The sequence below is a fragment of the Corella eumyota genome, chromosome 4, assembly GCF_963082875.1.
Source record: "Corella eumyota chromosome 4, kaCorEumy4.1, whole genome shotgun sequence".
Taxonomy (NCBI): domain Eukaryota; kingdom Metazoa; phylum Chordata; class Ascidiacea; order Phlebobranchia; family Corellidae; genus Corella; species Corella eumyota.
Window position 1 is genome coordinate 4,041,901 of NC_137493.1, and position 26,616 is coordinate 4,068,516.

General features: G+C 29.7%; 4 protein-coding genes across 4 annotated transcripts; 1 reads left to right on the forward strand and 3 right to left on the reverse strand.

Moving 5' to 3' along the window:
• Window positions 1–1,103: 1,103 nt before the first annotated feature.
• Window positions 1,104–8,233, reverse strand: LOC145750073 (prolyl 3-hydroxylase 2-like). The gene is made up of 16 exons (XM_082566007.1): window positions 8,075–8,233; window positions 7,764–7,869; window positions 7,254–7,354; window positions 6,841–6,971; window positions 6,340–6,508; window positions 5,943–6,113; window positions 5,579–5,707; window positions 5,290–5,408; window positions 4,909–5,134; window positions 4,622–4,770; window positions 4,074–4,316; window positions 3,715–3,810; window positions 3,197–3,350; window positions 2,761–2,939; window positions 2,418–2,558; window positions 1,104–1,591 (listed from the first exon to the last, which is right to left on the reverse strand). The coding sequence occupies exons 1-16, from the start codon at window positions 8,130–8,132 to the stop codon at window positions 1,535–1,537; spliced, it is 2,229 nt and encodes a 742-aa protein (XP_082422133.1). The 5' UTR covers window positions 8,133–8,233; the 3' UTR covers window positions 1,104–1,534.
• Window positions 8,234–8,710: 477 nt separating this feature from the next.
• LOC145750562 (uncharacterized) lies at window positions 8,711–14,402 on the reverse strand. Its single transcript, XM_082566630.1, has 6 exons — window positions 13,572–14,402; window positions 11,420–11,614; window positions 10,804–10,925; window positions 10,314–10,477; window positions 9,648–9,841; window positions 8,711–9,445 (listed from the first exon to the last, which is right to left on the reverse strand). Exons 1-6 carry the CDS (start codon window positions 14,242–14,244, stop codon window positions 9,105–9,107), a joined length of 1,689 nt encoding a protein of 562 aa, XP_082422756.1. The 5' UTR covers window positions 14,245–14,402; the 3' UTR covers window positions 8,711–9,104.
• A 3,582-nt stretch (window positions 14,403–17,984) lies between these two features.
• On the reverse strand, window positions 17,985–23,173 carry LOC145750153 (F-actin-capping protein subunit alpha-2-like). The gene is made up of 9 exons (XM_082566114.1): window positions 23,089–23,173; window positions 22,598–22,661; window positions 22,280–22,331; window positions 21,892–22,020; window positions 21,323–21,458; window positions 20,777–20,938; window positions 19,692–19,763; window positions 19,330–19,392; window positions 17,985–18,822 (listed from the first exon to the last, which is right to left on the reverse strand). Exons 1-9 carry the CDS (start codon window positions 23,125–23,127, stop codon window positions 18,685–18,687), a joined length of 855 nt encoding a protein of 284 aa, XP_082422240.1. The 5' UTR covers window positions 23,128–23,173; the 3' UTR covers window positions 17,985–18,684.
• A 1,802-nt stretch (window positions 23,174–24,975) lies between these two features.
• Window positions 24,976–26,368, forward strand: LOC145751546 (serpin B6-like). The gene has a single exon (XM_082567722.1). The coding sequence runs from the start codon at window positions 25,017–25,019 to the stop codon at window positions 26,217–26,219; it is 1,203 nt and encodes a 400-aa protein (XP_082423848.1). The 5' UTR covers window positions 24,976–25,016; the 3' UTR covers window positions 26,220–26,368.
• Window positions 26,369–26,616: the final 248 nt, after the last annotated feature.

The window sequence follows — 26,616 nt, forward strand, 5'->3', positions numbered from 1 at the left end:
TCAAAAAGTGTTTTTTCTCTATGTAAAAACTGCATCAAAAACAAATTAAATTTTGTAGGAAGACTATGTTTGGGTTACCCTTTAAAGTTAACATTAAAACAATATACCTAAAATTATTCTTAAAATTTTTATTGTGTTTTAAAAATTGTTGTAAAAAATATATTTAAATTAATAAATTAAAACTACACTAACAAATTAAAACTACAAAAATAAATTAAAACTACACTAATAAATTAAACCTACAAAAATATTTGAAGGGAAGGTTTTAAGGACCTAAGTGAACAAATTTTTCGTACATGCAAATAAAAACCTTTTTAAGCTAATAAAAGATCACTTATTTAAGTAAGCATATTGTAACCATTTTACCTCTTAAAAGGTTTACAGTATGGTACACAAATGTACGCGCTATAAATAAATCAATAAAAATTATTAAGTTTAATAAACTCTAACAATAAGACAAAACAAGATCTAAAATTTAAAAGTTACGACGATTTTCAAAATTTAGTAAGCTAATAGAAGTTAAATTAAGCATTAAAAAAATGTATATACCTTAAATTAAAAATAACAAACTGTTATAACTGATCTAATATTGTATACCATTTTTTTAAAATAAATGAACAAAAAATATTATATACAAGAAACGAACTTCATTGAAAATTACGTTACATCTAATAACTTAACTTAAATTCTGTTTTAAATTTGCTTTAATTGCTTAAAGTCAAGACTAGCTACAAACCTGCCTGACTGTATAAATCAGCACCAATACACTATTCCATGTAGTTACGCAAAATCAATTATGTATAAAATATTTATAAAAATTTCTTAATTTTAAAACAAATTTGGCCGTGAACCAAAAAAACAGTTTGGGTATAGACAACTAACTGTGTTATTAAAGCAGTGGTTTATTTTAATAAGACAAAATCGGTATCGATAATATGAAACAATAAGTAAAAAAAGCACAAAAGATAATTGTATTGCAAAAATTTGTCTAAATAACAAATACAAAATATTTATAGAGTTTGTGTAGACTACTGCAAAAAGCTTGCACCTTTGAAAAAAAAGTATAAATAGAGCATCCAAATGTTGCACAAAAAATACAAATTTGGTTAAAAAAATTATGATTGAAGCTATATAAATTGTTAAAAAAAAGTGAACTAATTTAAACAAAAAGTACTGCAACTTTGGTATTCAAAACACCAAAAACATTAATTAACTTTGTCAAGAATAATATTCAGTAATACTGAAAAAAAAACTAAAAAATATATATGCTGCATCAAATAAGCGTTTTAAGGCAAAACAGTTAGCTGACAATTAAGTAAAATATAAATTGATTTTAAATAAAGTAAAAGAATTATATTTCATAATACTTAAATAAGTCATGTTTTTTTTATAAAAAAAATATTCAATATAATTTAGAAAAATAAAAAGCATCAAAATAATGTTAAACCAATACAATTGCATAGTGTTAATTAATTGTATAATTTTAATCAACAAAAATTTAAAAATTGTTTTAAAATTTGGCAAATTTGTTTTTTTATAATTCCTCTTTCGCACCAAGACGATCCAAAATTTGCTTAGCTTCAATTCTTAACTAAGTATAAATATAATAAATTTAATAAAGAAAAACATGCATATTTAATTATATTCTTTAATACAAAACAAATACCTTTTCTAAATTTTTAAATTGTTGATTTTGTATTTGTAGTACAATAAAAAGACATGCAAAAAATTGACTTTTTAATTATTTTTTCGCTGATTGTTTTTTTTTACTTTTAGTTATGTTTAGAGTAACAGTACTTTCTGCATTTTAAAAAATTTGATACCAAAGAGACTTAAATAAAACTAAGTAGTGTATAATTCTCTTTTATCTAACATACAAATATGTACTAAAAGCCTACTGTACCTGGTGTGCTAAATTCTTTTTAGAAACCTACTACAAAATAATTTTGCGCTAAATTTATATTTTTAATATTTAAAAACCACCCGATATTAAAACAACATAATATTCCTCTATGTCCAATGCAAAAACTTTCTTATATAAATATCTTTGTAACAAATGGAAAAGGTACAATCTAATTAAGTCTAACAAGAATAATGTCTGTCGGCTTTATTTTATTTCATTTTAAATTGGACTGAAAATGGAGTTTTAGACAATCAAAACTTGATTAAGAAATAAAGTGAGTGATTAAGATCATTTTGAAATAATTTTATATTAATTAGTAACGTGACAACAAATCAGTTCCAAGACCTTTAATTCAAGATTTAGATAATAGATTTAAAACATTCAAATTGACATTCATTAAAATTCATATTATCATAAACTAAAACCAACCAAACAATATTTAGTAGATACCTTATAGTCAAAACTGTACTAAAAATATAAATTAAATTTATAAAAAAATTAAAATTAAACTTACTTGTTCGTTATGTGAAAGGTCCTGTGTAAACCACAAGGCTACAGCACATCGTCGCCCCCTTGTGACAGGTTTAACTCCATGAAGACAATCACCGCCGGCGCCAAAGCTCACCAATCTTCCACATTTTGGAGTTACTTGCAACTACAAAAAAATTTATAAATAAATTGCTTTACTTTGAAAAATTTAAAAAAAGTAAAAAGAAGGTAAAATTCAAGAGATACAGATTAAAAGCAACAAAGGCAATTCGATTTCAAGTATATATAGATAACATTTTTAAAATGAATTAGTCAGCAATTTACAAAAAAGAAAATTGCAACTTAATCAAAATTATTTAAAAATTTACCAAGACTCGTTTAGCTGTGTTGTCAGTCATAATAAATTCACCTCCTTCAAAATTATGGTTAAGATATAAGATTGCACTGTAATCCCTCCAAGTATAAGCGGGTTGTTCTTTTATGCAACTACCATCAGCATATAAGATACAGTTATCCCCATGCACAGGATGGCTTAAGCCTTTTATTTCTGTTTAAAGAATTAATTTATTTTTTGATGCGTGGAAACAAGAAAAAAAATTGTAGTTTTGGACAGATTATAACTAGTTGAAAATAAAAAAAAAATTTAAAAGATTAAAATAAAAACATATTTAGTAAACAACTGTTTAAATTAAATAAATTAAATTAGAAATTAAAATTTTAAGTCCTAGTATAGATAACAATTTTAAATTTACAATTTAAATTTTTATTTTTAAAAAATGACATAAACAAAGATTTTTTTATTACCTTCATTTTTTAAAGCTGTCCTACAAACTAGATGAGTATAATCGAAATAAAGTTCATCCAGTTTAAAATAAGCCGCCACCTGTTGTAAAACTCTCTCACTTATATCATAATAAGTCTTTGCAATGCTCAGTGGTAATTTTCCTTGTTCAGCCAACTAAAATGTCAATAAAAATATGAATAGTTATTTACTTGAAAAAAAACAAGAAAAAAATTATTTAAAATTTAAATTTTTTGTTAATGTGGTCACCACATTAAATATACGTTACAGTTTAAACATCAGGTAATGATATTTTTAAAACCAAATCTTTAGTTGCCTTGATTTTTTGATTTGTTTGTTATTATTTGTTTAGTATTTTAGAATCATACTTCTACATATTAACAGCAGTATGATCTATTGGTAACACCCCTAATAACTTAAAGATGCTACACAACATATAATTATTATACCCTAAAAAAGCAATGTGTTTAGCACCTTTTATCATTAGGCCCTTCTACATGCAAAAAGTGTTTAATTTTACCTCTGCAGCTCTGTGAACATTTATTCCTTGAAATAACTCAGAGTTGGTGTGGGGAGAAGATCTGCCCTTATACCCATCTCCATTTAAACCAGCGGACTAAAATAAAATTCATAAACAGATATGAGTGTATTAAAATATACCCTATATCACTCAAAAAAGACTCAATCTTTTATTGGGTAAATAAAAACTTTTTTGAAAGTAAATTTTTGATCAATAATTATATAGGCTATACATAAAATAAACCAAAAACCATTTCTTTAATATATTTTTAAACAAGACTAACTGCAAAGTATTATGCAAACTCAAACTATAACTTAAAATATGTTTTAAGGTTTTTTTTACTATTTGTAAAAACCAACCAATACAAGATCGATGAGATCTTGACACTGATCTTCATCCGCCATTCCATCCATTGCAAATCTTGTGGGTCCATTCATTTGGGAGGAGTTTGCAAGAAGAGTTGCCTCCTTGAAGATAACTGGACCTTCCGGAACAGGAGTTGAAGGGAGAGAAGAAGAATCAACAATAAATTGAATATAATTCGAGTCAACTGTTGCTCTTCCTAATTTTTCGTTTTGAATCCATGAGATATCAACATCTTTCTATTAAAAAATGAAGTTTTTTCATTGAATTAAAAAAATGCAATGTTACAAAATTTGTTGTTTGCATTAAAAAAATATTAAAAAAAAATAAATTGACGGTGTATTATAACTTTTAAAATGGTTTTCAAAAATTTGTTAAACCTTTTTATCTAAATATTTCTACTTTTTTCATAAATTAACTAAACAATTTAGCGCAATAAATAATAGCATAAATATTGTGCCTAAACAGAATTTTTTTTTTAAATTATTTTAAAAGAAAAAAAAACTTTTTAATCCTAAAAATTATATAAATTTGGGAAACGTACACCATGGTTAGGGTCAGCTTCAGACATTCTTTTTTGTCTCAATCTTTCCATTTCCATATTGTGTTTATCTTTTGAACTAATGATGTCATTAGTTTTATGTTGCGTGGAAACATATTCTGTAGCAGATTCATCCAACAATTCTGGATCTCCTATAATGTAAAATTTACATTTATAAAGACAAAAATCATTTTAAGGTATATGTAAAATATACACTAGGCTACCACTACTATAAATATAGTTATGCATATATTTAGGCTTGATTTTAATTGACTTTATTATAAAACTACCTTGATTCTTTTTATCCTTGGGAATTTCTTTTTGCTCTTTGTTGTCAAGTATTTTGTTTTTATTTTCTTTTTCATTTAAATTAATTTTTTCTTCCTCATTTTCAGGAAATTCCTCAGAATAGGGATTTAGTAGATTTTTATCATAATTTTGAATGCCAAAGTTCTTGTAGATATACTTTAGTGACTTTGATAGTAGTTTTAAACGATAAATGAATTTTGAAGCTTCCTAAAAAAAAATTAGACAGTGTTTATTTATTAAAATTTATAATTTAAAAATTAAAATATTGCATACTATTCATAGGTTATAAAGGCTACACAGTGTTTTCTGTTTTGATATTATTTTTATGTTATAATAAAATTGTTTAAAAAAATATAAATTACTTCTCTTGGTTGAATGTTATCAAGTTGATATTTTTGTAGATTTTCTTTCATTATTTTACTATCAGGATAAAATAAAAGATAAGATTTGATGCAACTAACTGCTTTTGCTTTTTCATTTGCTACACAAAAAATTATTTAATTCATTAATAAACCATAACTCTATGAAAAAAATCAGACTATAATGTTCAAGTCCCAATTATAAATTTTATGTACACAAAAAAACAATTAAATTATTTTTAAAAAAATTGTTTTTAATACATTTGTTTAAAAATAAGTTGTTTTAACTTACTTTTTAAATATGCTAACTGAAGATAAAAATAAAGCTTAGGTAGAAAATTGGGTTCAGTTGATTTTAATTTTGTTCTGCTAACTTCTTCAGGACATTTCATTTTGCATTCAAGTACAGATTGATAATGATCTAAAAAAAACACATTCGTAAAAAATATATTTATTTTAAATTTAAATTATCTAACCAGAATTACAGAAATAACATTGGAATAATTTGACGCAAAATTTCTTAAACAAATATAACTAATACAACTAATATATAGTTTTTTTTTAATTGTAGATACGAAAAAATTGTCTAAAAAGTTAGGTATGTATATATAAAAAAAAAAAATTACAAAACGTTGTAAAATTTTAGGTATTCTTACCAACAAAAGATTGATGAAATAAAGTTGGGTCATCAGAGTACTCTCCTTTTTCACTATATTCACCCTCACATACTGCCTCACAACCCTGCTCAGCTAAGTAAAACTCAGTCAATCCCGACTCGAAATATTCAATTGATTTTTCGTAATTTTCAGCATTATAGAAGTCTACACCTAAGTTTATAAAACAATAAAAAAAGATTAAAATTAAAAAATATTTGAAGGTGTTATTATTAATTAAAACTAATTTATAAGTTTGTATTACTTAATGTTTTTCAAAATGCATGTAATGGTAAAAATAATAATTTATATGTATTTAGTTAATAATACACTTAATTACTTCATTTACCTGTGTTAATTTTATCTTTAATACTTTTTTAAACAACAAAAAATAACATACCTAGATTGTATTGTTCTACATGAGGTACAGCCTCCAAATTTATCAACATTTCTTCGGTTGTGTTGGAGTTTTGTAAATAATATTTCAGATTTTGTGACATCATTTTATCTTCAGGGTCAAACAAATTATATGTGTTTGTTACAGCTACAGATTCGTTATAGTATCCACCCTATTAAAACAAAGTTAAATATATTTTAAATGGTAATTTAGTAACAGGTCTTGCAGTTGTTTTAACAAAAAAAATTTTATAAAAAAGTATATAGGCCGATAATATTTTTTTTTAATATTTAAAATTGCTTAGTAAAAGTATATAACTAATATTTTCTGCCGAAAGGTTAATTTGGTAAATTTACCCTAATAGTTGTTAAAAAAATATAAAAAAAGGTATAACCCACATTTCACAGTTAAAAAAATGCACATATAAATATAACCCACATTTTAACAATTTACCTTAAATCCCTACAAACACTTAATGTAATATTTTTCAAAAATAAAACCTACCCTGAAATAAGCAAACTGTAGATATTTGTAAATAAATTTGGTTTGAAATATATTTTTGGTGTCATCAGAAACTCTTGTAACTGAACGAGAATCGCCAAATTTTTCATCTTCACAATTTTCTAAGCAGTTTGCTGAAAAATAATAAAAAAAAATATATTTAAAATTCATAAGAATCGTAAATTTTTTTTGAATAAAACTGTGCTTAATGTGAAGGGGATAATTTTAAGTCAGATTGGCAGAAATTTATTCTGTTTATAGCCCTTTACTTAAGGGTGCTATAACATAGAATTAAGAAACAATGGTAATCTATTCAATGCCTTTATGTGTTTTAACCACTACTATATGCCAGCAAAATTTATAATAAAACTTTAACAAATGCTACATAGAATAAAATAGTATAAAAAAAATAAAACCTTTATTGAAAATATATTCAAGGTCCGACAGTGGACCAGAATTTGAGGTTAATTCACTTAAACATAATTCAGAGCATTCTTGTATTCCTTTATTACTTGCTCTAAAAAAAAAATTAAATTTTTAAATATAAGCAAAAATTGACACCCAGTTTTTTCTAACAAATAAGTGTTAAAGTAAATAGAAAAAAACTGTGATGTTTGTTTATTTAAATTAACAGTTGCTAAACATTTTTTGTTCACCATTAATTAATGTAAATAATCAATTTTTTTTTAATCTTATATTCAACAAATTAAAAATGCCTAAATTTATATTACTAAAAATTTACAAGAACATTTTTTTAATATTTATTTATCCTTAATGTGGGAAGGTCAACTTCCCGACTTAAACATAGAGTAACATCAGTTACTCTGACCCAGTCTCGATTTGCCTTTCAAAGTTTTGAATATTATATAGGCCTATACATTATATTTGCCTAATAATTAAAACAAGTAAATTATAATTTAACATACTTATAACTTTGTAGTGCAGATTCAAAATAAGTTATTGCACTTTCCCAATTTTCATTCCAATAAGCTTCAAGTCCACTAGCATACAGTTCATCATAGGAAATATATTCTAAATTAAAGTTAAATAAACTTAAAAAAACATTGAAAAAACTGCAAAAAGAAAATACTGTCATATTCTTTTAAATAGCCTATATAGCTAAAAATATGTAAAAAATTTTTAGCACACCTATGATCATTAATCAACAACAAATAAAATTTAATAAACTAAACGAATAAAAACAAGATTTTATATTATGTTTAATGTAATTTCTTACCTTGGCAAGTAGATACACTAAAAATAAAACAGAACACACACAGCTTCATAAAATCCATGGTAACAATAGCTTAATAAAAAATAAATCTAGACTTTGTTAGATTTACTTTTCTACTTTGACTTTAATACATTTTCTGCATTAAAACATGAAACGTGTAAACTTGCACACATATATTTTTTTTAAATGACAGCCTTGCGATCTCTCATTTAAAAAAGAGAGAAACAAAAAAAAGCAATTGTGAAAAAAAATCATGCAAAAAAGTATTTCCATTTAATTAATTTCGACAATACAATATTTTTTTCTTAATAAAACGTGTACACGTAATTATAGATTTTACTCAAATAGTGTAATAAATCGGCTTGCGTCAAGTTATCAACCAAAAGATTACAAGTTCCACAAATGACTATAAACCTAGTGTTAAAAAGGAAAGTGAAGGCAAATTTGAAGACAAACCTAGCATAAATATTGTTTTTCCCTTTCCTAGTTTCGGTTTTAATAAAAATAAAATATTGAGAATTTTGCAAAAGTTGTGATGTATTTAATTTACAAATCAAAAAAAAGTTTAAAACATACCAAAAAATAAAATACAAAAAACTTATCTAATTTCTATTTAAATATCTTACTACCTTAGCAAGAACAGAAATAAAGTCACAAAACGTTAAAACACGTTTTGTAAGAATAAAAATACTAAAAGCACAACAGCAAAATAATAAAACCGCGCAGTAATCAATTACTACAAATAAAACCTGAGATATTTTATGATCTTGTTACCGTTTATATTTATGATAAACTATTAGATAAGACTACGTGAGATAGAGATTCTTGAATATTAGAAAACAGGCAAACTAGGTTAAGTGAGGTCACATAGAACAAAGAAATTACAGTTTTCACCTTTGACATAATAAAGAGAGGTAGGTTAATGCAGTTCCCTTTGCAGGGCTAAACTAACCTGTAGGCTGACCATAGTATGTTCCTTCGCCTAACTAGTGCAATAAAACAACATAAAAACCTATTTTTGGTTAGGTCAAAGTTAACCAGTAGCGCGCGATTGTTGCCATACCCTTTTATATACAAAACATTCGCCGTTTAAAGTGGTCTGAGCAGCAACAATGTATTGGTTATGCTCTGTATCTTCGAATCCCGAAGTATCGGATAATTTTCGAAGATCCTTTTCTTTTAGAATATCGATGATCTTCATTCGACCTTTGTGAGGGACCCCGATGATTATGCGACCGACCTGACCACGGGTTTGGCTGTTGGTAGTGATAATGGTGTGTAGTTTTTTACCAGCAACAGCCATCGAGCAGCGGTAGATATTTTCACCGGACTTTAACTTTCGGCGCATAACCCGTTTAAAAACACCTCGTTTCCCTAAAAACAAATTTTTAAATAAAGTTTAATGTAACTAAAAATTTTAACAGAATCGCAGTAGGTAAATACCATCTGTTACTTTAAATGAGAATTTAAAAAGGCAGAATTATGAAAATCCCCCAAAAAATTACCAAGCATTAATTTAAATAAGTTTATATTTTAAACCAACAAAAAAACGAAATTTAAGATAAGCTATATTTACCGGTTCTGCGTTTAGACAACTTCTGTACCAAAACTACGGATCTTCCACGTCTGTTACGACCCCTGCACCTATAAATATCATTGTTAAGTGGTATGTAGTCAATTTCGTCAGTGTAGGATCTACGGCGTTTAGATGGAATCAAGGAAAAGTTGCGAGATATTCTTGGTTTCAGAAATTTCCCGTCTTTGTTTGATCTAAAAGCAATGTGTGAAGTTATATATTAAATATTATCACTGTTTTCGTATTGAAATTTAAATCAAAAAAATAGAAAAAGTGGCATTTTGAAATATACGTGAATTTACATATTTTAATTTTTTGTTAGAGAACACTTGGCTTCACTACATAAGGTTCTATGTTCAATCCCGATTGCTCTCATGCTGTTGCACCCTTGTGTAAGGCGTTATAAACAAAACTTCTGCTAAGCTTACTTAATCAGAAGCATAAATATCGGGCACTTATAATTTATATAATCCCAAACTGCCAAGAAAACTCGGGACTGGGTCAGAGTAACTGATGATATTCTGTGTTTATGTCGTGGAATCGACCTTCCCACATCGAGAATAATTAATACAGTAGAGCCTACCTAATTCACTGTTTTTAAATATATTTATCATGTTTTATTAAATAAATATAATGTACACAATGGGCCTTTTAACTAAGACTTACAGGTAGAACATGGTTTTGTCTTTGTTGTCGACGAAAAGCTGAAGTTTGCTGCCGTTGTGCGGCAAAACTTCGATCACCCTTGGGTGACTGTGATGAATGGTCTGATAAGGCGGCGAGGCGAAACGGGATCCATCCCAACGGTATATTCGAATTAGGTTTCCTGTCTTTGGAAACCACAAAATTTACTTTACAAATTAACAGGTAAGGAGCTAGTACTGTTTTTTTAGGCCTGTTTGCTAATAACAGGAATTGGGTAATTCAAACGACAATGTTTGCTAAATAATGACTGTTTCAGCCTAATTGGAAGTAAATAAGGTAGTGTCCAAAATTGACACCAATTAGTACAATTTTACTTTAAATTGCTAACATCTATTTTAGTAATTAGTAGTAATTGACGTACCAAATATATGGTTATGTCAATTTTAAGAAAACATGTTACATTTAATATGGTAATTGGAAAATTGCTTTATTTTTGTCCGAGAGTAATTACCTTGTCTCCGGCAGCTAGAAAAAGATCGTCCCGATGTCGATACGTAGTTAGACTGTACACATCTCCACAGTTTAACACTTGATGTCTCACAAACGATTTTAACTTGGATTTTGATGAAGAATCTAGTTTTAAAAATCATAAATTTGTGTTAGTGTTTTAAAGAAATTGAAAAGCTTCGTAGAAAAGCCTTTAAATTTTATAAATTTCGATATTTAATTGCCTCCTGTTTATTTTTAATCTTTCTTGTTTTGAAAATAAAACCTACTTAAACAAAGTTAAAAAACATTTAAATTTTTTTTTTGTGTATATTTTTTATCCTTGATGTGGAAAAGTCGAATGAGCGACTTAAACATAGAGTAACATCAGTTACTCCGACCCAGTCTCGAGTTACCTGTGGCAGTTTGGGATATTATAGATTATAATTTTCCGATAATTATATTGCTGATTAAGTGCTGGCTCAGCAGGAGTTCATACCGTTTATAGCCCCTTACTCAAGAAAGCTACAGCATGGGATCAGTGGGGATTGAACCCACGACCTCATGTGTGGTGTAGCAAGTGTTCTTACCACTACATCACGCTTCCGGATACCTTCTTTTATAGATTAATTATTACTCACTAAAGTTAGGATTACAAGTCGTGTTGTCGCCCGACCAGGTTCCATCAATCTGACAACGTCGCACATTCGTACCAGAAACTGTAAAACCTTCCTTACAATTTATTGAGCACGACTTCGAAAACTGTGCGTCGTTGGGGGACGAATCGCAATTCCAGCTGCCGTTAGGTGGGGATATTAATGGCTCACATGCAGAAACTAAATGCAAATAAATGTTGTTGAAGATAGCATTTGGTTACGATTAAAATATGGGTTTAGGCTTATGTTAAGTATTAGGCTACCTGCCATTGAGTTAGAAGTAATCGCTCATAAACGCACGAAGTTTTTTAACATTGCTCAAAGCCTTCCATAATTTATGTTATAAAAAATGTATTTTTAAAGTAGTCGAAGTTATAATCATTTTTATATATTTTTTAAATCTTAAATTTACTACTTTCAGCCTGAATTTTAATTCGTCAGCTTTAGTGGGTAGCCTGCTGGCCCGTACTGTCGATCAAGCTTAAAAAATTGACAGGCGCTCTTACGTAAACATTAAAATGTCGAACAGAATGTTTAATTAACAAAATATTCATTGAAAAGAAGTGGCCGTGAAATTAAAATTCCAACCAAATCAAGTCTTTCAGTCGTTTTCCGTCGCAAATCTTTGTGACCGAATATTTTGGTTTGTTACGTAACAAAGGATAGGCAACATGTTTATTATCTCCAAATGATAACATCAGAAGGCCACTTATTCAAAGCGGTAATCGACTTGCCAAGTGGAATTTGAAAACCCTTATTATTAGATTCTTTAATTAAGTGTTATTTTAACGTTGCATATTCGGAAAGTGACTTAATTCTAATAAGAAAGCAGCATTTTTAAAATCCTACAAAATATGATTTTTAAACTATCCGACGCAATTAATCAAATTTTGTCCGCTGAATATTAATAAACAGGCGACATCAAATTTAAGCATTCACGCGCGCACCTGCGACTTCGGCCGATGACAAATTAAAAAGCCAGTGTTTAATCAACTGGACCAAGATAGATTTCAAGTAGTTCTAATCTGAGTCGAGATATTTGGTGGGAGATTAACTCTTTGATGGTGAGTTTACACGATACGAGATTAACTGAAATCGGCGTTCAAGAAAAATTAAGTTTCTAACTAATTCAATTCACGATTGTTTTCGAAAGGCCCGAAAGTGTAAAATCGCGCGTAAAACAATAAACAATGCGGCTTTATTGAAATATGACGTCATAATATTACGTTATGTCGTAACAATGACATGCTTCTGGCTTAACCACCAGCACTTTCAGTGCTTGAAAATAACCACTTAAGATCGTGTTTCGTACATATCTATTGAACACCATAATACATGAACTGTTTAGCGCCAAAAAGCAATGCCCCGTGACACTTTCATTGCCGGTGATCAGCTGGTTAGTGCGTGGGAAAAACGCGCGTTTCTAAAAAGTATTTTGCGGGTACGGCACGCTAAGGGAAGTTGCGATTTATAATCGACTGAAAATCTGCCTATCGTTATTGATTCATTACCGAGCCGGTGATTCGCGACCATGAAATTATGGGTTAGCAGAAAGATTAACCTGCCCCTTACATACGACGTGCTAAGTGGTCGAAGAATCGCAGGTAAACGAAACTTAAAATGTTAATAACGCGTGACTGTCACAAACATTTGAAGCTGTGAAATGACAGATCGGTTGAAAAGCGTCGACTTTGTTGGTACGGCGTGTTTTGCCGTAAATATATAATACCCATTTGCTAATACAACACACCTAAAAGGAACGGACTACAAAATTGGGGCCAAATTGGTAATTTTTTTTTGTTTTTGCGAAATTTTTGTTACGTCATAAACGGTATTCAATTTCGCTTACAAGTTGTACTTCGATTACGTGTTCTCGTCACCCAAGGGACTTCATGGGCAATTAAAACCGCTCTCGTAAATATAATGGCACTTAATCCAACAAACAAGGTCAAGATTTACAGCACTCGAGAGAAATTAAACATCGCCGTTTCGAATAAGTTACCACGCGGAGGATTTAAACGTGCCGATTTATGTTTAAAGTGACCATATACAAAAAATAACAAGAAGGCTTATTTCTCGTTGGGTAAATATCAAAGTATGAAAAGTAGCTTTGTGAGTGCAAAACAAACATACCCACCACACTTAAAGTTTTCGTCCCGGCCTGACCAAAAAGCATTTCCCGTCGGCGTCGATTTCTTTGCACCCCGAACGCTGCTAGGTCGACATCTTCGTTTTCTTTGGTTGCGATTGACCAGCCGAAATCCGGGCGCGCACCGGACCTCGCACCGAGACCGAACCCTTCGTCCGTTGGAACAATTAACAATTACTTTAGGGTCAGTTGGCCATACTGGACATAGCATTAAATTGGGTTCTCGCGAGTAAGCCGATGGGTACTTGTTTTTAGCAGTTATAGAACTACGGTGTTTGGAATTGAAATATACTCCACTTTTTTCCTCGACGATTGCGCTTTCAACAAAGCCCAGCACCGGCTTAGTGCGATTCTTTCGCTTTCGCTTACGGCGTATGTCCTTGGCTGACTTAGCACTACGTCGGTAACGCCGGTGCATTACATTGCCCTTGAACAAAAAACCTAGTTCCGATTGACGGTATCCTGTCTCTTTGTGCTCTGTATTTTGAGACTGATATTGTTCCAGGCCACCAACGAACAGAGGGTTAGATGTTTGTGATTTGCCTTGGCGCTGCCTGCTTACAGTGATTATTTTGCTTTGAGTAAGGGTTTGAGTACATTGAGCTGATTGGGTTAATATGTAAATAAAAACCAAAACGATTGAAGAAAACAGATTGTTCATCTTGATAATTTAATAAATAGCAATAACAAATAATTCCCTTCCAAAGAAAACGATAAATGTAACTTATATTTTCCTTAAATGTTCTTTTTCCTTTGGTATTTAAAAAATTAACATAAACTACATCAGATTTAACTTTAAATTAACAAGTAAATCCTAAATGCTTCTGTAAAAAGGCCGCGGGTATAAATTTAACCTGACCGTAATTACCGCGGTGCTTATACAAATACGCGGTTGACAAAATTGATTTGTCGTGTTAGGTCTAACACAAATATTCAATCTTCAGATAGTCAAGAGCCTTTGGACCACGACTGAACCTTTTGACGCAAGATTTTACAAACAGATTATATGAGACAACACAAGTTTCGATTAAGATAAACACCCTTTTATCATTTTACTGGTGACTGGCTGACTGACAAGACTGCTGACTAATAAATTGGTATTTATCTCTTACGTCACAGGGCTAAAATTCTGGTTCTCAATGTCGTCCAGCCTCAATGTACAAGCGTGGTCAATAAATATTGGTTTAAATTGCTATTTTTGATTCTAGGAAGACCGCACATCGAGAATACAAACATGCCAGGCAGTAGGTACACACCTCTTTCTGTAAACTTGTAAGCAGGCTTTATTCGAACTGTGAGTAAAACTACTTGCGCACGCCGTCACTCGATTAAGAAAGGCCACGCACAAATCGTTAGTTATCAGAGCTTTGTGACTATCTGGTAGGAAGGCGGGGAAGCCTAGAGAAAAATAAAAACAGGAGTATTGTGAAAAAAGCAAGCGGCCGACATCAAAGGGGCTCTAGTAAGCGATTGTCGTCCGCGGCCTGTACGCAAGTAAATGGACAACGTGCGATAGTAACGCGAGATGGTTTTCAATACGTATTTGTAGCACATTAGGCAAGATAAAAACTACTTTACATGGCTTTATTTAATCCACAATTGTATCAAATTAGAAGGGAACAAGTAAATTACACGTATTGCATCATTTAGCATGTGCACAAATCCTGGAAATTTCTATAGAAAAAAATATTAATTTCAAGAAGAATTTAATCGGAAATATACGCACCAATTAGTCCTACCTCACTGGCAACGAACAAAATTAATTTCCATAGTTTGTTTTCACACTTGGTTGATAATGAATTTCAAAACAACCATGTAGTTTGTGCCAACACAATGCAACAAAACCACAAACACATATCTGAACTGTTTATCCGCGAATTCTCGATGACAAAACAATAACAACTGTTAAACACAATTTTAATCAACTCAAACTAGCTTGTCGAGGGGTCTGCCAGCCTAATATGTCTTTATTTTTGGACGTCAGCCAGCTGTTCAGTTAGCTGACTGTTATGGGTGCTTGCTATTTGTCAGCTTAGCTGTTTTAGGCCAAATACTTCATCCCTTTTTATCCACTTACATAACCGCGTTTTTGTTTACTGTCACCTCAAAGTAATAAGTCAAAATATTACGAAACAAGGCTAGTAAATTCCATTAACTCGACCGCTAATCGTCATCAATCTTCGCTGTCATTTCGGCCTTCGCTAGCTTTGTTTGCCCTAACCAATACAGTTAACTATCTTAAATATAGAAATTTGAACAGTTATATTAAATGAAGAGTAACGCGAACTGTGAGAAATGAGAAAACTTTTCGTAAAATGTCAAAAGTAGGATTTGTTTCCAATTAGTTGAGAGGATTTAAAGCGTTCAAGCCCCACCCTGACTTGGGCTCGTCTGTTGTTAAATAGGCGAACACGTGGACTAAATTTGCTACAGATAAGCACGATTATTTACAGTAATAGCATCTAAAGAGTAAATTAGTGATTTTGGACAGGTAATTACTCTGACAAGAAAATGTGGCAAAACTAACAAAAATCCATAAGTTTAAACTACTTTTTAACCTCTTTGGCTTTAGAAGCGAACCTTTAGTTTTTTGCTGTTTTAAAAATCAGAAAAAAAGCGGGCATAAATATGTTTACACTGCAAAGAGAGAAAATAATCAAAGTCTGGAATATTGTCGCTTCGATTCAGCGGCGAAAACTTCTCATCTTGACATCGTATCAGATGTTTACTTGTTTTGATCGCGGCGAGATAAAAGGTGGAATCAATACAGATCGACTTCCATTTTAACTGGAATTATTCCTTACCAGAAATTTCCGATATTTTGATTTATCCTCGCTGTAGGAAAGTTGACTTTACGGCCTTTTTGTAATGTGTTTAAATGGCAGTTTTAAAAAAAGTTCTGGAAATTCCATTAAAATTCAAGAATTATTATATAAACCATAATATACAAGTATTTATAAACGTAAATATATGTTGTTTCAAACTACTTTAGAATTATTTTCGTATAAATTAACTTCTAAGTAATCTGAGTCATACACAGGGTTAATACTCGATAATCCAGTTTCCTGTTTTTTTAATCTGATTAGTTTAAAATGTGACGTACATGTTTCCGATTAACTGCGATATGTCAGATTTATTACCGTTTAAAAAAAACTTACAGTAGTCATTCCAAAAAATCCAAACTGGTTAAATTTAGATATTTATTCATAGTACTTTTTTGGTTGTTTATATTTTAAGCTTATAACTATTCAATAAGTCGTTGTTACTTAATTTAACAAAAGGAACTTGTGTTTAATTTTGCCGACAAAGCCTTGCTGTTTAAGTAATTACGAAACGCAACATTATTTAAAATCGTGGATAGGGGAAACTAAAAATAAATATTACAACTCATTCGGCCTATTTAATAACATCAAACTGGTATTGTAAGACCGTATTCCACAGTTGTGGCTTTTAATGGCCTTGAACGCGCTAATAAAAAGATACAATATCCCATCAACACCCATTCATTCAAACCTCTTTCAATGTAACGGGAAGAAAGCAGGGGCGATCAACGAATAAAAAAAAACTATGATTGAAGTTGCCGCCTGCCGCGAAATGTATAAATAAGTAAGTTGTCGCGCTTGGTAAGATCTCTATTTTGTTGTATCAAGGGTCAATCAGGACTAAAATCCTGTCGTGTTACAAATTAAAAAATGCGTCAGTCGTTGACCTTTGATAACCCTAAACTGTGTAAGGAGAATTAAAACTAAGGATTTTTACCTGGCTTGAAAACCTAATATAATTAAAGGTTGTTTTAATTTGCATTTTTTTAAGTTTAGCTGTCAGCAGAACTGCTGTAAAATTGAATTAGGCTTCAAGTTAAGAACTACAAATTAACAAACTTTCAAGTATGTTTGTTTAAGCTTTTTTAACAGGTTTTGGCAAAGCTTACCTAAGCTTTCCATCGAAATAATTTTAATTAATAATATTTAGCAAACCTAAAAATGTGTGTAAAATTTGGCCTCTAAATTTTGACTTTCGGAAATATGTTCATTCGGTAAAATATTTTTCGGTAATACGGGTGGTTACCGGTTTTGTGGATCTTGCGCCAACTTGTGGTTTATGTAGTAGAGTTTTAACGATTATGCTTATAAGAAGCTATACCACTACAGTAAAAAAATTAACAAAATAATTAGGTAAAACCTTTTTTACTATATGTATTCAGTTGCCTAACAAAAAATAATAATTTAAACATAAATTTTACCTTAAAACTGGACAGGGTCAAGTTTTAAAAATATATTTCCGAATTAGAAACCTTTAAGCAATAAAAAATGACATCCACATCACTATATTATAATATCCCAAAAAACTTTAAAATAAAGTTAAATAACTCAAGGACCACAGTATACCACACTTTTATAATCTTGCTAATTTATTCGATACAAGTATAATATATTATACGATTAAAGTCGGTAGCAGTCAACTAGAACGTGTTACTCTGCAGATGACAATAACAATATTATGAGAGGAACTGAGAAAAGTAATCACAAAGCACACGAATTATCGAAATTACCAATACTTAGATTTGTTCTAGCGCGGTAAAAAGCAAAGAACGAATTGAATTAAATAAATAATACAGTTGAAATATATAATGAAACTTTTTTAAACAATTAAATTTTTTTGTTTTCGAAAAAAAAAATTTTGGTGGTGACGTAATTTTCGTAGTGACGTCACGGCTATGCACAGTATGATTTAGCAAAATTTTAATATTAATTTTTATTTTTAATATTATAATTTTAATTTTAAGGAATTCGCCAAAAATGTAAAAACTGACCCTCAAAAAATCGTAGTTAGCTACGCTTTATTAGAGTATCTTGGTTAAGTAAAAGTCACCACAAAATTAACAAAAAACGCGATTCACTTAATTAAACAGCATATAGATGCTCATTGGAAGGTTATAATTAAAACAAAGAATAATGAAAACTCGGCCTTACGTTAGTTAATGCAAGCATTATTGATAGTATGTACATAGAATAGTTAAACTAAATTAATCAACTGTATGGGATAGGCCAAATCGAATCACACACTGGCAATTAAACGCCTAGAACAGTACAGTGGGGCCTCACTTGTTGATTTTTTTGCCTATTTCATAAGCGATTAGCTTATTCCAATCCACCTTTGTATGGGTGATGGGTAGAACACGTCGTAAAGCTTTAAATGTAGTCTGAGACATAGTTTGGTAGTTTTCTGAGAGAGCAGCCTTAAAATATATTTATATATTTTTAGAGATAATTTGTATATTTTATGTTTTTTTGGATATCTTTATCCTCGATTAAAGAAGGGCGACTTTCCGGTGGGGTAACGTTTGTAACCCTGACCGAGTCATGGGCTGCCCTTGCAAGTTTTGGATATTATTGAGCATTTTGCTAGATAATTAATCTGGTTTTGTACTCTGTAGGTGTCCATATTAATTATAGTGCCTTACTGAAGCAGTGGAATCAAACCAATATGCTGTCTTCAGTAAGGTGCAATAAATAATATGAACTCTTGTCGAGTCAAAAACCAATTGGCAGTTAAATCATAGAGCAATATAATAAGTAATATTCCAAACCGCCAAAATCAACTCAAGGCTGGGTCATGGTACCTATACCTAAGTTGCCTATATTCTTTGTTAAAAAAAATCTGATAGTCAAAGTTAAGCTGCCTAATAACTAAACAAAAACGATAAATATAAAGCAGTCAATATTACTATAAAAACATAACTTACTTGATAATCATATTCACATTTAGCAAGAAGTTTGCTGACATCTTCAGCCAATTGCTTCTCACTCTAAAATATAAAAAAGAATGTATCAAACCATTAAAGTTTTTAACTAGTAGATCTAATGGATATTTAATGTAGTTTAAATAAACACTTTAAATTGTGTATTTTTAAATATGTAAAAGTGTGTTTTTACAAACAAAAATTACAAAATTAAGATTACATTTATCTAATTACAGAATTGTGAATATAATATAATTTAAGTTTATAAGATTTTGTTTTAAAATATTGATGCATTTATGAAATTAAACATTTTTACATTATTTCAAAAAATATATTTTCTTGTTGTACAAGGTTTTTGCACTTACATTAGCAGTAAGATTGTCCTTACATTCCTTTTGACTAACCAATTGCACATTTCCATCTTCGTAATAATGAACCTAAAAAAATAAAACGACAGTAAACAAACATATTTAGCTTTAGAATGGGCCAGCTTATTTAAGCATTTTTATCAACAACATTTTTGTTGTCGTTATATGGTTGCAACTCTTAACTTAGATTTTTGTGCGATTATTTTCTCCACAAATTGCATTTTTTTATTTTAAAAGTCTATAAATTAGATACAATTTACATTTTACATAGACTAAATTATAGTAAATAATCAAGAAATAGTTATCCACAAAATGGCTGTTTTAAATTATTCTATGTCCTTTGTCTATGTCTAGAAGAGACTTTTTCAAAAAACCCCAAAAACTTGGTTAAATTTTAACAAAAAATAATTATAGAATTATGCATAAATTAACTAATTAAAAAACATATCCTTAGTGAACAATCAAATATTTAACATTATTCATACAGTTTAACATAGATAGCACTGATAGGCAGCAGAATGTAAATAGTTGTGAGTCACCAACGCAATAAAAAGGAAATGAACAAGAAAAGAAAACAATACTGTAAGTTATAGAGCTGGCACCATTCTACCACACTATCTCTTCACTGAACTTAAATTAAAACAAGATAATAGAAAATTTTAAGTGGTTTAGAATTCTTAAACAAAACCAGTTTATTCTATGCTAATTTTCGGTCCTATTGTAAAGACTTGAGGTTAATTGCATTTTTATGTGAATTAATTATTAAACTACAAATTATATCAAACGGTAATACATTTAGGCAAGGGTATAAATATGTCTAATTTTTTTTAAAAAATGTTGAAGTAAAGTGTATAATTTTAAGGAAGTATAACTTGTGTAATGTAGTATATTGTAATATTAAAAGTTTAAAATCGTACAACAAAAAATAAAATTTTGATGACCCTTATCGAAAGATTAAATACACCAAACAACTTTTATTTTTAAGATACAAACAGGAATAATTATTGAAAATCTAGGTACCCGATATAAAAAATAAAAAAGTATCTAAAGTTGATATTTATTTAAATATATTTAGGTCTTACTTGAGATTTAAGAAGACCTGTAATAGCTGCAGCGCCGTTGCGAACAGTAACATTCCATTCTGATCTCCATCTTCCATTCCAGAAGTTTTGGGGACAAAACTTGTGATCCTCGATACAAATAACAAAGTTCATGTCATCGTCGTCAGTTTTTTTCCCGTAAATCTAAAAAGGATCGCGTAATAATTAAAACTGTTGGCTTCACTCAAAAAGGACCTGGGTTCGATTCCTACCGCTTTCATGCTGCTGCAGCCTCGAGTAAATCAACAGATTAATTATCGGACAAATATGATTATCAATATACCAAACTGTCTCAACACAATCAACTCATGACTATAAAGCAACAAATCTTACTCTAGGTTTGGTCCAGAAAGTCAGCCTTTCAACATCAAGGACAAAAAATACAAAAATTACATTTTTAACATCAAGGGCATAATTATTACTATAATAAGGGTAAAACCTACCACAAATGGCACAAAAAAAAAGTCGCAAAAAAATTAAAAGCATTGATAGAAAATAGAAAATCGCATGGGTTTACAAAAAACTTACAGTAAAAATACCGTGGGGATAATAGTTCTTAACATACTCCCTCACAGAATTTTCTAACTCCTGCCTCCAGCTCTCCACACTTGTGTCGACTTCTTCTTGTTGGATGTCACTCACCAACTTCGATAAGAAATTAAATCTAAAACAATGCAGGTATTTTCAAGATAAAGATTAGATCTAAAGGTTATATTATAATTGAGTGCATAATGCTTTCAGATAATGTGGATTTTATATAATGACAAAACAAGCCAATAATAATATAAAAACTTTATGCGTTTGTTAGAAATAAACCTGTTGGAAGGTCAAATGTGCGACATTAACATAGAGTAACAACTGTTACTCCAACCCAGTCTTAAGTTGCCTTTAGCAGTTTGGGATATTATAAAATATAATTGCCCGGTACTTAAGGGAGGTGCAGCATAAGAGCAGTGGGGATTGAACTGATGACCTCATGGTGGTGTAGCAAGTGATCTTACCACTACACCACGCTGTCGGTTAATAACATCATAAAAAAAGCTCAATTAATCTTGAATGTATATATATTTCAAATTTTAACATTGATCCAAACTTACTTGAAAGATTTTTTTGAACTTGGGTCTAAAAACCTTCCATTGTCCAAAGCACCATGATTAGTAATTAGAGCTGGATTGTCTTCAACAGTTACTGGTGTGAATTGATCGATTCGAAATTGTGTAAGAGCACTAAAAAAAATATCACCCAAGTTAATGGTCAAAACCGCATTAGATTCACTAGTCAAGTGTCCACCCTACACTTGTAGTTATATAGTTAAACTCACAACTAATATATGCCTGCTATAATTTACCCACACTGCACAAACAGAATATTTTTATTATCAAGTTGAACATATACATAAATTAAAACTTATTTCATATTTTGTTATGGTATAATTTTAGGTAATGCTGTATTCTATGTTATTCAATTAATATATTAAACAATTACCTTAACATATCTTTTTCAAATGAACTGTCATTATTTAATAAAACTCTTACATCTAAAAATAAAAAGAAGAGTTATATATATATAACAAAAATTATTATTATAATTTTGTGTACAGTAAATATATATAATATATATAAATTAACTAATTTAAAACTCATAATCTATTATTAAAACAACTTGCTCAAAAATTCAAGTAACAACTAAAAAGTGCACAGAAATATTACATTTTTTTTTACAAAATAACTAATTTTGATATTAAAAGAGGAAGTTTTTAGATAGCACATAACTAAACAAACTATTCCAATTAAGTAAAAATACCTTTTATTACAGTTTCCACTTCGCCTGGAGGAGAATGTACAATGAAATCACAAGCTATTCTGCTCTGTAAAATAAGGTAAAAATATATAAAATTTAGAAATTTAATACAATTATTAAGTGAGTTATTTAAAAACAGAATCATTTTTTATATTTTAGTTTTGCTGTTTGGTTTAATAACTCTCCTTTAGTAAATTTGTGTTGATTCATATTTAACATTAAAACTTGTAAAAAAGTTAATTATATTTTTTCCATTTTTATTAAATTTTTTTTTTATCTGTATGACAAATATGAGTCTAATGTTGCATTAGTCAGTTTTGAATAATCGCGACCTGCTTCTTTTTGATAGAGTAGATGTTGGTTCTCTTTATGGCAACTTTAATTAAGACAATGCAAAATATATGAACTAAGATTGCCTTTATCAAATTTTTATTATGTACTTTTGCTTAGCATGCCTTATGTACAAATATTATAAAGTTGTTTTATTTTAATACCTTTTCATCATTCCCGATATCTTCTGCATAATCTGCCATATTTGAAAATTTTACTATGCAAAATATACAAAAATTTATAAATTGAAATGCTAAAAATAAATAAAACATCAATTAGTTGCTTTAGTTTATATATTAACTGCTTTAGTTTATATATTATAACTTTTTATTCACAAAAAAATTAACCTGATTTTTGCCAATTTATAAGTAACTAATAATCCGATAATAGGTAAAATTAACAAAACCCAAGAGTTCTGCATGCAAAATAACAAGTCATTTTAGATTATTGTAGTCATATCGTTAGGGATTGACTTGAACCCGACTACAGATTGCTTAAACTGCAGTTATGGTATTCTGGTAGTTAATGTCTGTAGCTAACTCACATTCTGACATTTATAGATTCAGTTATTTGTTATTCCTTACTGTCAGACTGTGAACTTTAAACGCTCTTTCCAAAATGTCAAAAATCTGTAATTTAAAATTAACCTTCTAAAACAGAATTGGGACACAGTTTGATTTTCCAAGTTTATAAGTAAAAAATATGTTTTTTATACTCTTATTTTAAATAAAACAATTTACTTAAAGTACTTAAAGTAAAACTTCTGAAAGTCTAAAAGTAAAATAAAAGATCTTATCGATTGTTTGGTATATTGTTTGGCTTAGACCTTAGTAAAAAAACGCAAATATTAAACTTAAATCCCCTTTAATACGCCAACAACTTTAAACAATTCTGCACCACTATGTAACGTGTGTAAAGTAATATAAAATATAAAAACTTTAAATCTTTTCACTTTTTGGTAAAATTTAGAAATCCAAAATTTTATTTCAGGAAACGAGGAACACTTATAACCAAGATGTGTCATAGGTTTGGTTACCACACCCGTGTTATAAACCGGTAATTACTAATTTATGCTCGAAAATATATTTCATACAATTTCATTTAAATTACACTTAAAAAAATTAGAGTAAAATTATCTAACGAATTGTAATACTAAATTTATTTTAAATTATTAAGTCAGTGTAGTGGTCAATACACTTAGTTTCACTTCATGAGGTCCTGGATTTGATCCTCACAGCATTCACCCTAAAATGTTCTAAGGCGCTATAAACGGAATAAACTTCTGCTGAGTCAATACTTAATAAGGTCGTAAAGAAGACTTTTCCACGTCAAGGATATATAAATATAGAAGGTCAAACTAAGACGATCGAAAGTGTAGGTAGACCAAACTTTTTAAATAAATATTAAACAGGATTAGAAAATGTCGTTTTTAGAGCCTGCCTAACAAAAAAGGTTTTGATTTTGTGCTACAATTTAAGTTGTAAATTTGTTTACGAAACTATAGCTATAGACAATTATAGGACTTGCTGATTTTTTTAGGACTCAGCAGAACTTTTCAGGTTTCTTTCAGGTACATGAGATCGCATAGACTGAATTATATTAAATATAAAAATTATAATAAATTTACTCAAATTAACTAAACATTTTTAATGCCCTAAGCGGTTAAATAATGATTTCAACACAGGACAAGTAAAAAAACCTAAAATATTAGGTGACCATGCATCATTGTACCAGAAAATTAATTTAAAAAAATAGTTTTATAGATTATACTTTCAGTATAGAAAGTGATAATGCATTTCTTGGAAGTTATAAGGGAAAACATTGTTGTTCAACTTAATTATTTAACTAAGTTTAACCAAATAAGTTTTGGAAATTTTACTAATTTTTTCCATTTAATTGTTTGAAAAATTTATGTGCGTTATGTATTATCATCAAAATACATATTAGGCGCGTGCAAATTTATGACTAATCGCGCTTGTTTTCAACAAATTCACTGTATGGAAATGACCCGAGGCTTTAAAGCTGTATGCTCGCGAATTAATAAATAAGACAGCCTATGCTTACTGAACACAGAAAAATACAAACTTGAAAAATGAGACTCGTAATATTGTTGGTAATTGTTAGCACAGTAAGCTGTCAAAATGGATTGTATCGCGACAAATTTACCAGAAGTTTGAAGAATTTTACAGGCCTATACTACCACCAAATACAAGACAAAGATGCGAATAAAAATTTTATGTTTTCGCCGCTAAGTATTTATCAAGCAATGGGTATGGTATTGGCTGGCGCCAAAGGAAATACAGAGATAGAACTAAGGAACGCAATGGACCTACCTTATTCTGTATACGGCGATTCTCGCATAGATAATCTAATGGGAAAGTCTTACTACCATTCTGCACTCCGTTCAAATGGGCAAATTTTTCGATTGGCAAACGGTCTCTTTATTCAAAATGACTTTAAAATATTACAAAGCTATGTCGACGTTTTAACAGACGAATACCGCGTTGAAGTTCAGCACCTAAACTTTAAAAATGAATCGGCTTCGAGAAGCATTATCAACGAATGGATATCAAGAAACACGAACGGAAAAATTAAAAAGTTGGTTGGGGAAGGCGAACTCTCACCATTAACTAAACTAGTGTTAGCTAACGCTATTTACTTCGAGGCTCAATGGCAAACAGAATTTAAACCAACTGCACAACCTATTTTATTTCAACTTAAAAACAAAGAAAAGGTTAAAGCAAACTTTATGACACAAAGGGGAAAATTCCTAACATACTTGGAACCCACAACTAACACTTCTTTTATTGCTATTCCTTACCAGTCAAAAGAACCATCTACTACTTATATGATCTTGGCTTGGCCTAAAGACGGCATCTGGACAAACTTTGACTATGGAATAAGCGAACTCCTTACAAGCTTTGACCTGAACACTTTTAAAAGAGAAGAAATTGTTTTAAATATTCCCTATTTTAAAATAACATCTAGCCATAACGTAGTTAGTATTCTTCGAAATCTCGGTGTAATGGACTTGTTCGATGACAAAGCTTGCAATCTAACAGGAATATCGGACGAGCATTTGTACGTTACCAGGTTTGAACATAAAGCCCACTTGGAAGTAGACGAGAAGGGGACGGTAGCAGCTGCTGCTTCAAAAGTGGTATTTGTGGGTCGGTCAGTTGATAGAACAAAAGTTACGACATTGGATCACCCCTTCTTCTTCGGAATTTACAGCGAAAGAGCTTTTAGTTTTACCTTTGTAGGAAAGCTCAACAATCCTTTGGAATCAACCTAAACATACTACAAGCTTTGTAATTTATTTTTTTCTTTACTAATTACACCATGTTGTAACAAAAACATTTTATTTCAGTATAATTAAATTATATTATGACACCAAAAAAAATTGTAAATTTTTTTATGTAAAATAAACTTTGTATACAAGTATCTTTGCTTTTAAAAAACTTTTTCCTAAAATAAATTTCCATAAAAAACAAAAATAAGTATAAAAAAGCATATAAGAAAAACACCAGAATTTTTATGTTATAGGTTCTGTACCCTGCAAAAGGTTATTTACTTTTACCTCTAATAAAATTGAAAATATGCTTTGTCAAAGTTAGAATATAATTATCTTTTTTTGGGATATCCGCTAGTTACAAAATTGTAAACATTTATTAAATCCTTTAATTATTCAT

Coding starts and splice junctions, on each gene's coding strand:
- LOC145750073 (XM_082566007.1), bottom strand. CDS start 8,132: ATGGATTTTATGAAGCTGTGTGTGTTCTGTTTTATTTTTAGTGTATCT. Junction 6,972..7,253: donor TGAATATATTTTCAATAAAG/GTTTTATTTTTT, acceptor ATTATTTTTCAG/CAAACTGCTTAGAAAATTGT. Junction 3,351..3,714: donor ATGTTCACAGAGCTGCAGAG/GTAAAATTAAAC, acceptor TTGACATTTTAG/TTGGCTGAACAAGGAAAATT.
- LOC145750562 (XM_082566630.1), bottom strand. CDS start 14,244: ATGAACAATCTGTTTTCTTCAATCGTTTTGGTTTTTATTTACATATTA. Junction 10,926..11,419: donor GACTTGTAATCCTAACTTTA/GTGAGTAATAAT, acceptor TTTTAAAACTAG/ATTCTTCATCAAAATCCAAG. Junction 9,446..9,647: donor GTTGTCTAAACGCAGAACCG/GTAAATATAGCT, acceptor ATTTGTTTTTAG/GGAAACGAGGTGTTTTTAAA.
- LOC145750153 (XM_082566114.1), bottom strand. CDS start 23,127: ATGGCAGATTATGCAGAAGATATCGGGAATGATGAAAAG. Junction 21,459..21,891: donor AGTTCAAAAAAATCTTTCAA/GTAAGTTTGGAT, acceptor GCATTGTTTTAG/ATTTAATTTCTTATCGAAGT. Junction 18,823..19,329: donor AATGTGAATATGATTATCAA/GTAAGTTATGTT, acceptor ATATATTTTAAG/GCTGCTCTCTCAGAAAACTA.
- LOC145751546 (XM_082567722.1), top strand. CDS start 25,017: ATGAGACTCGTAATATTGTTGGTAATTGTTAGCACAGTAAGCTGTCAA.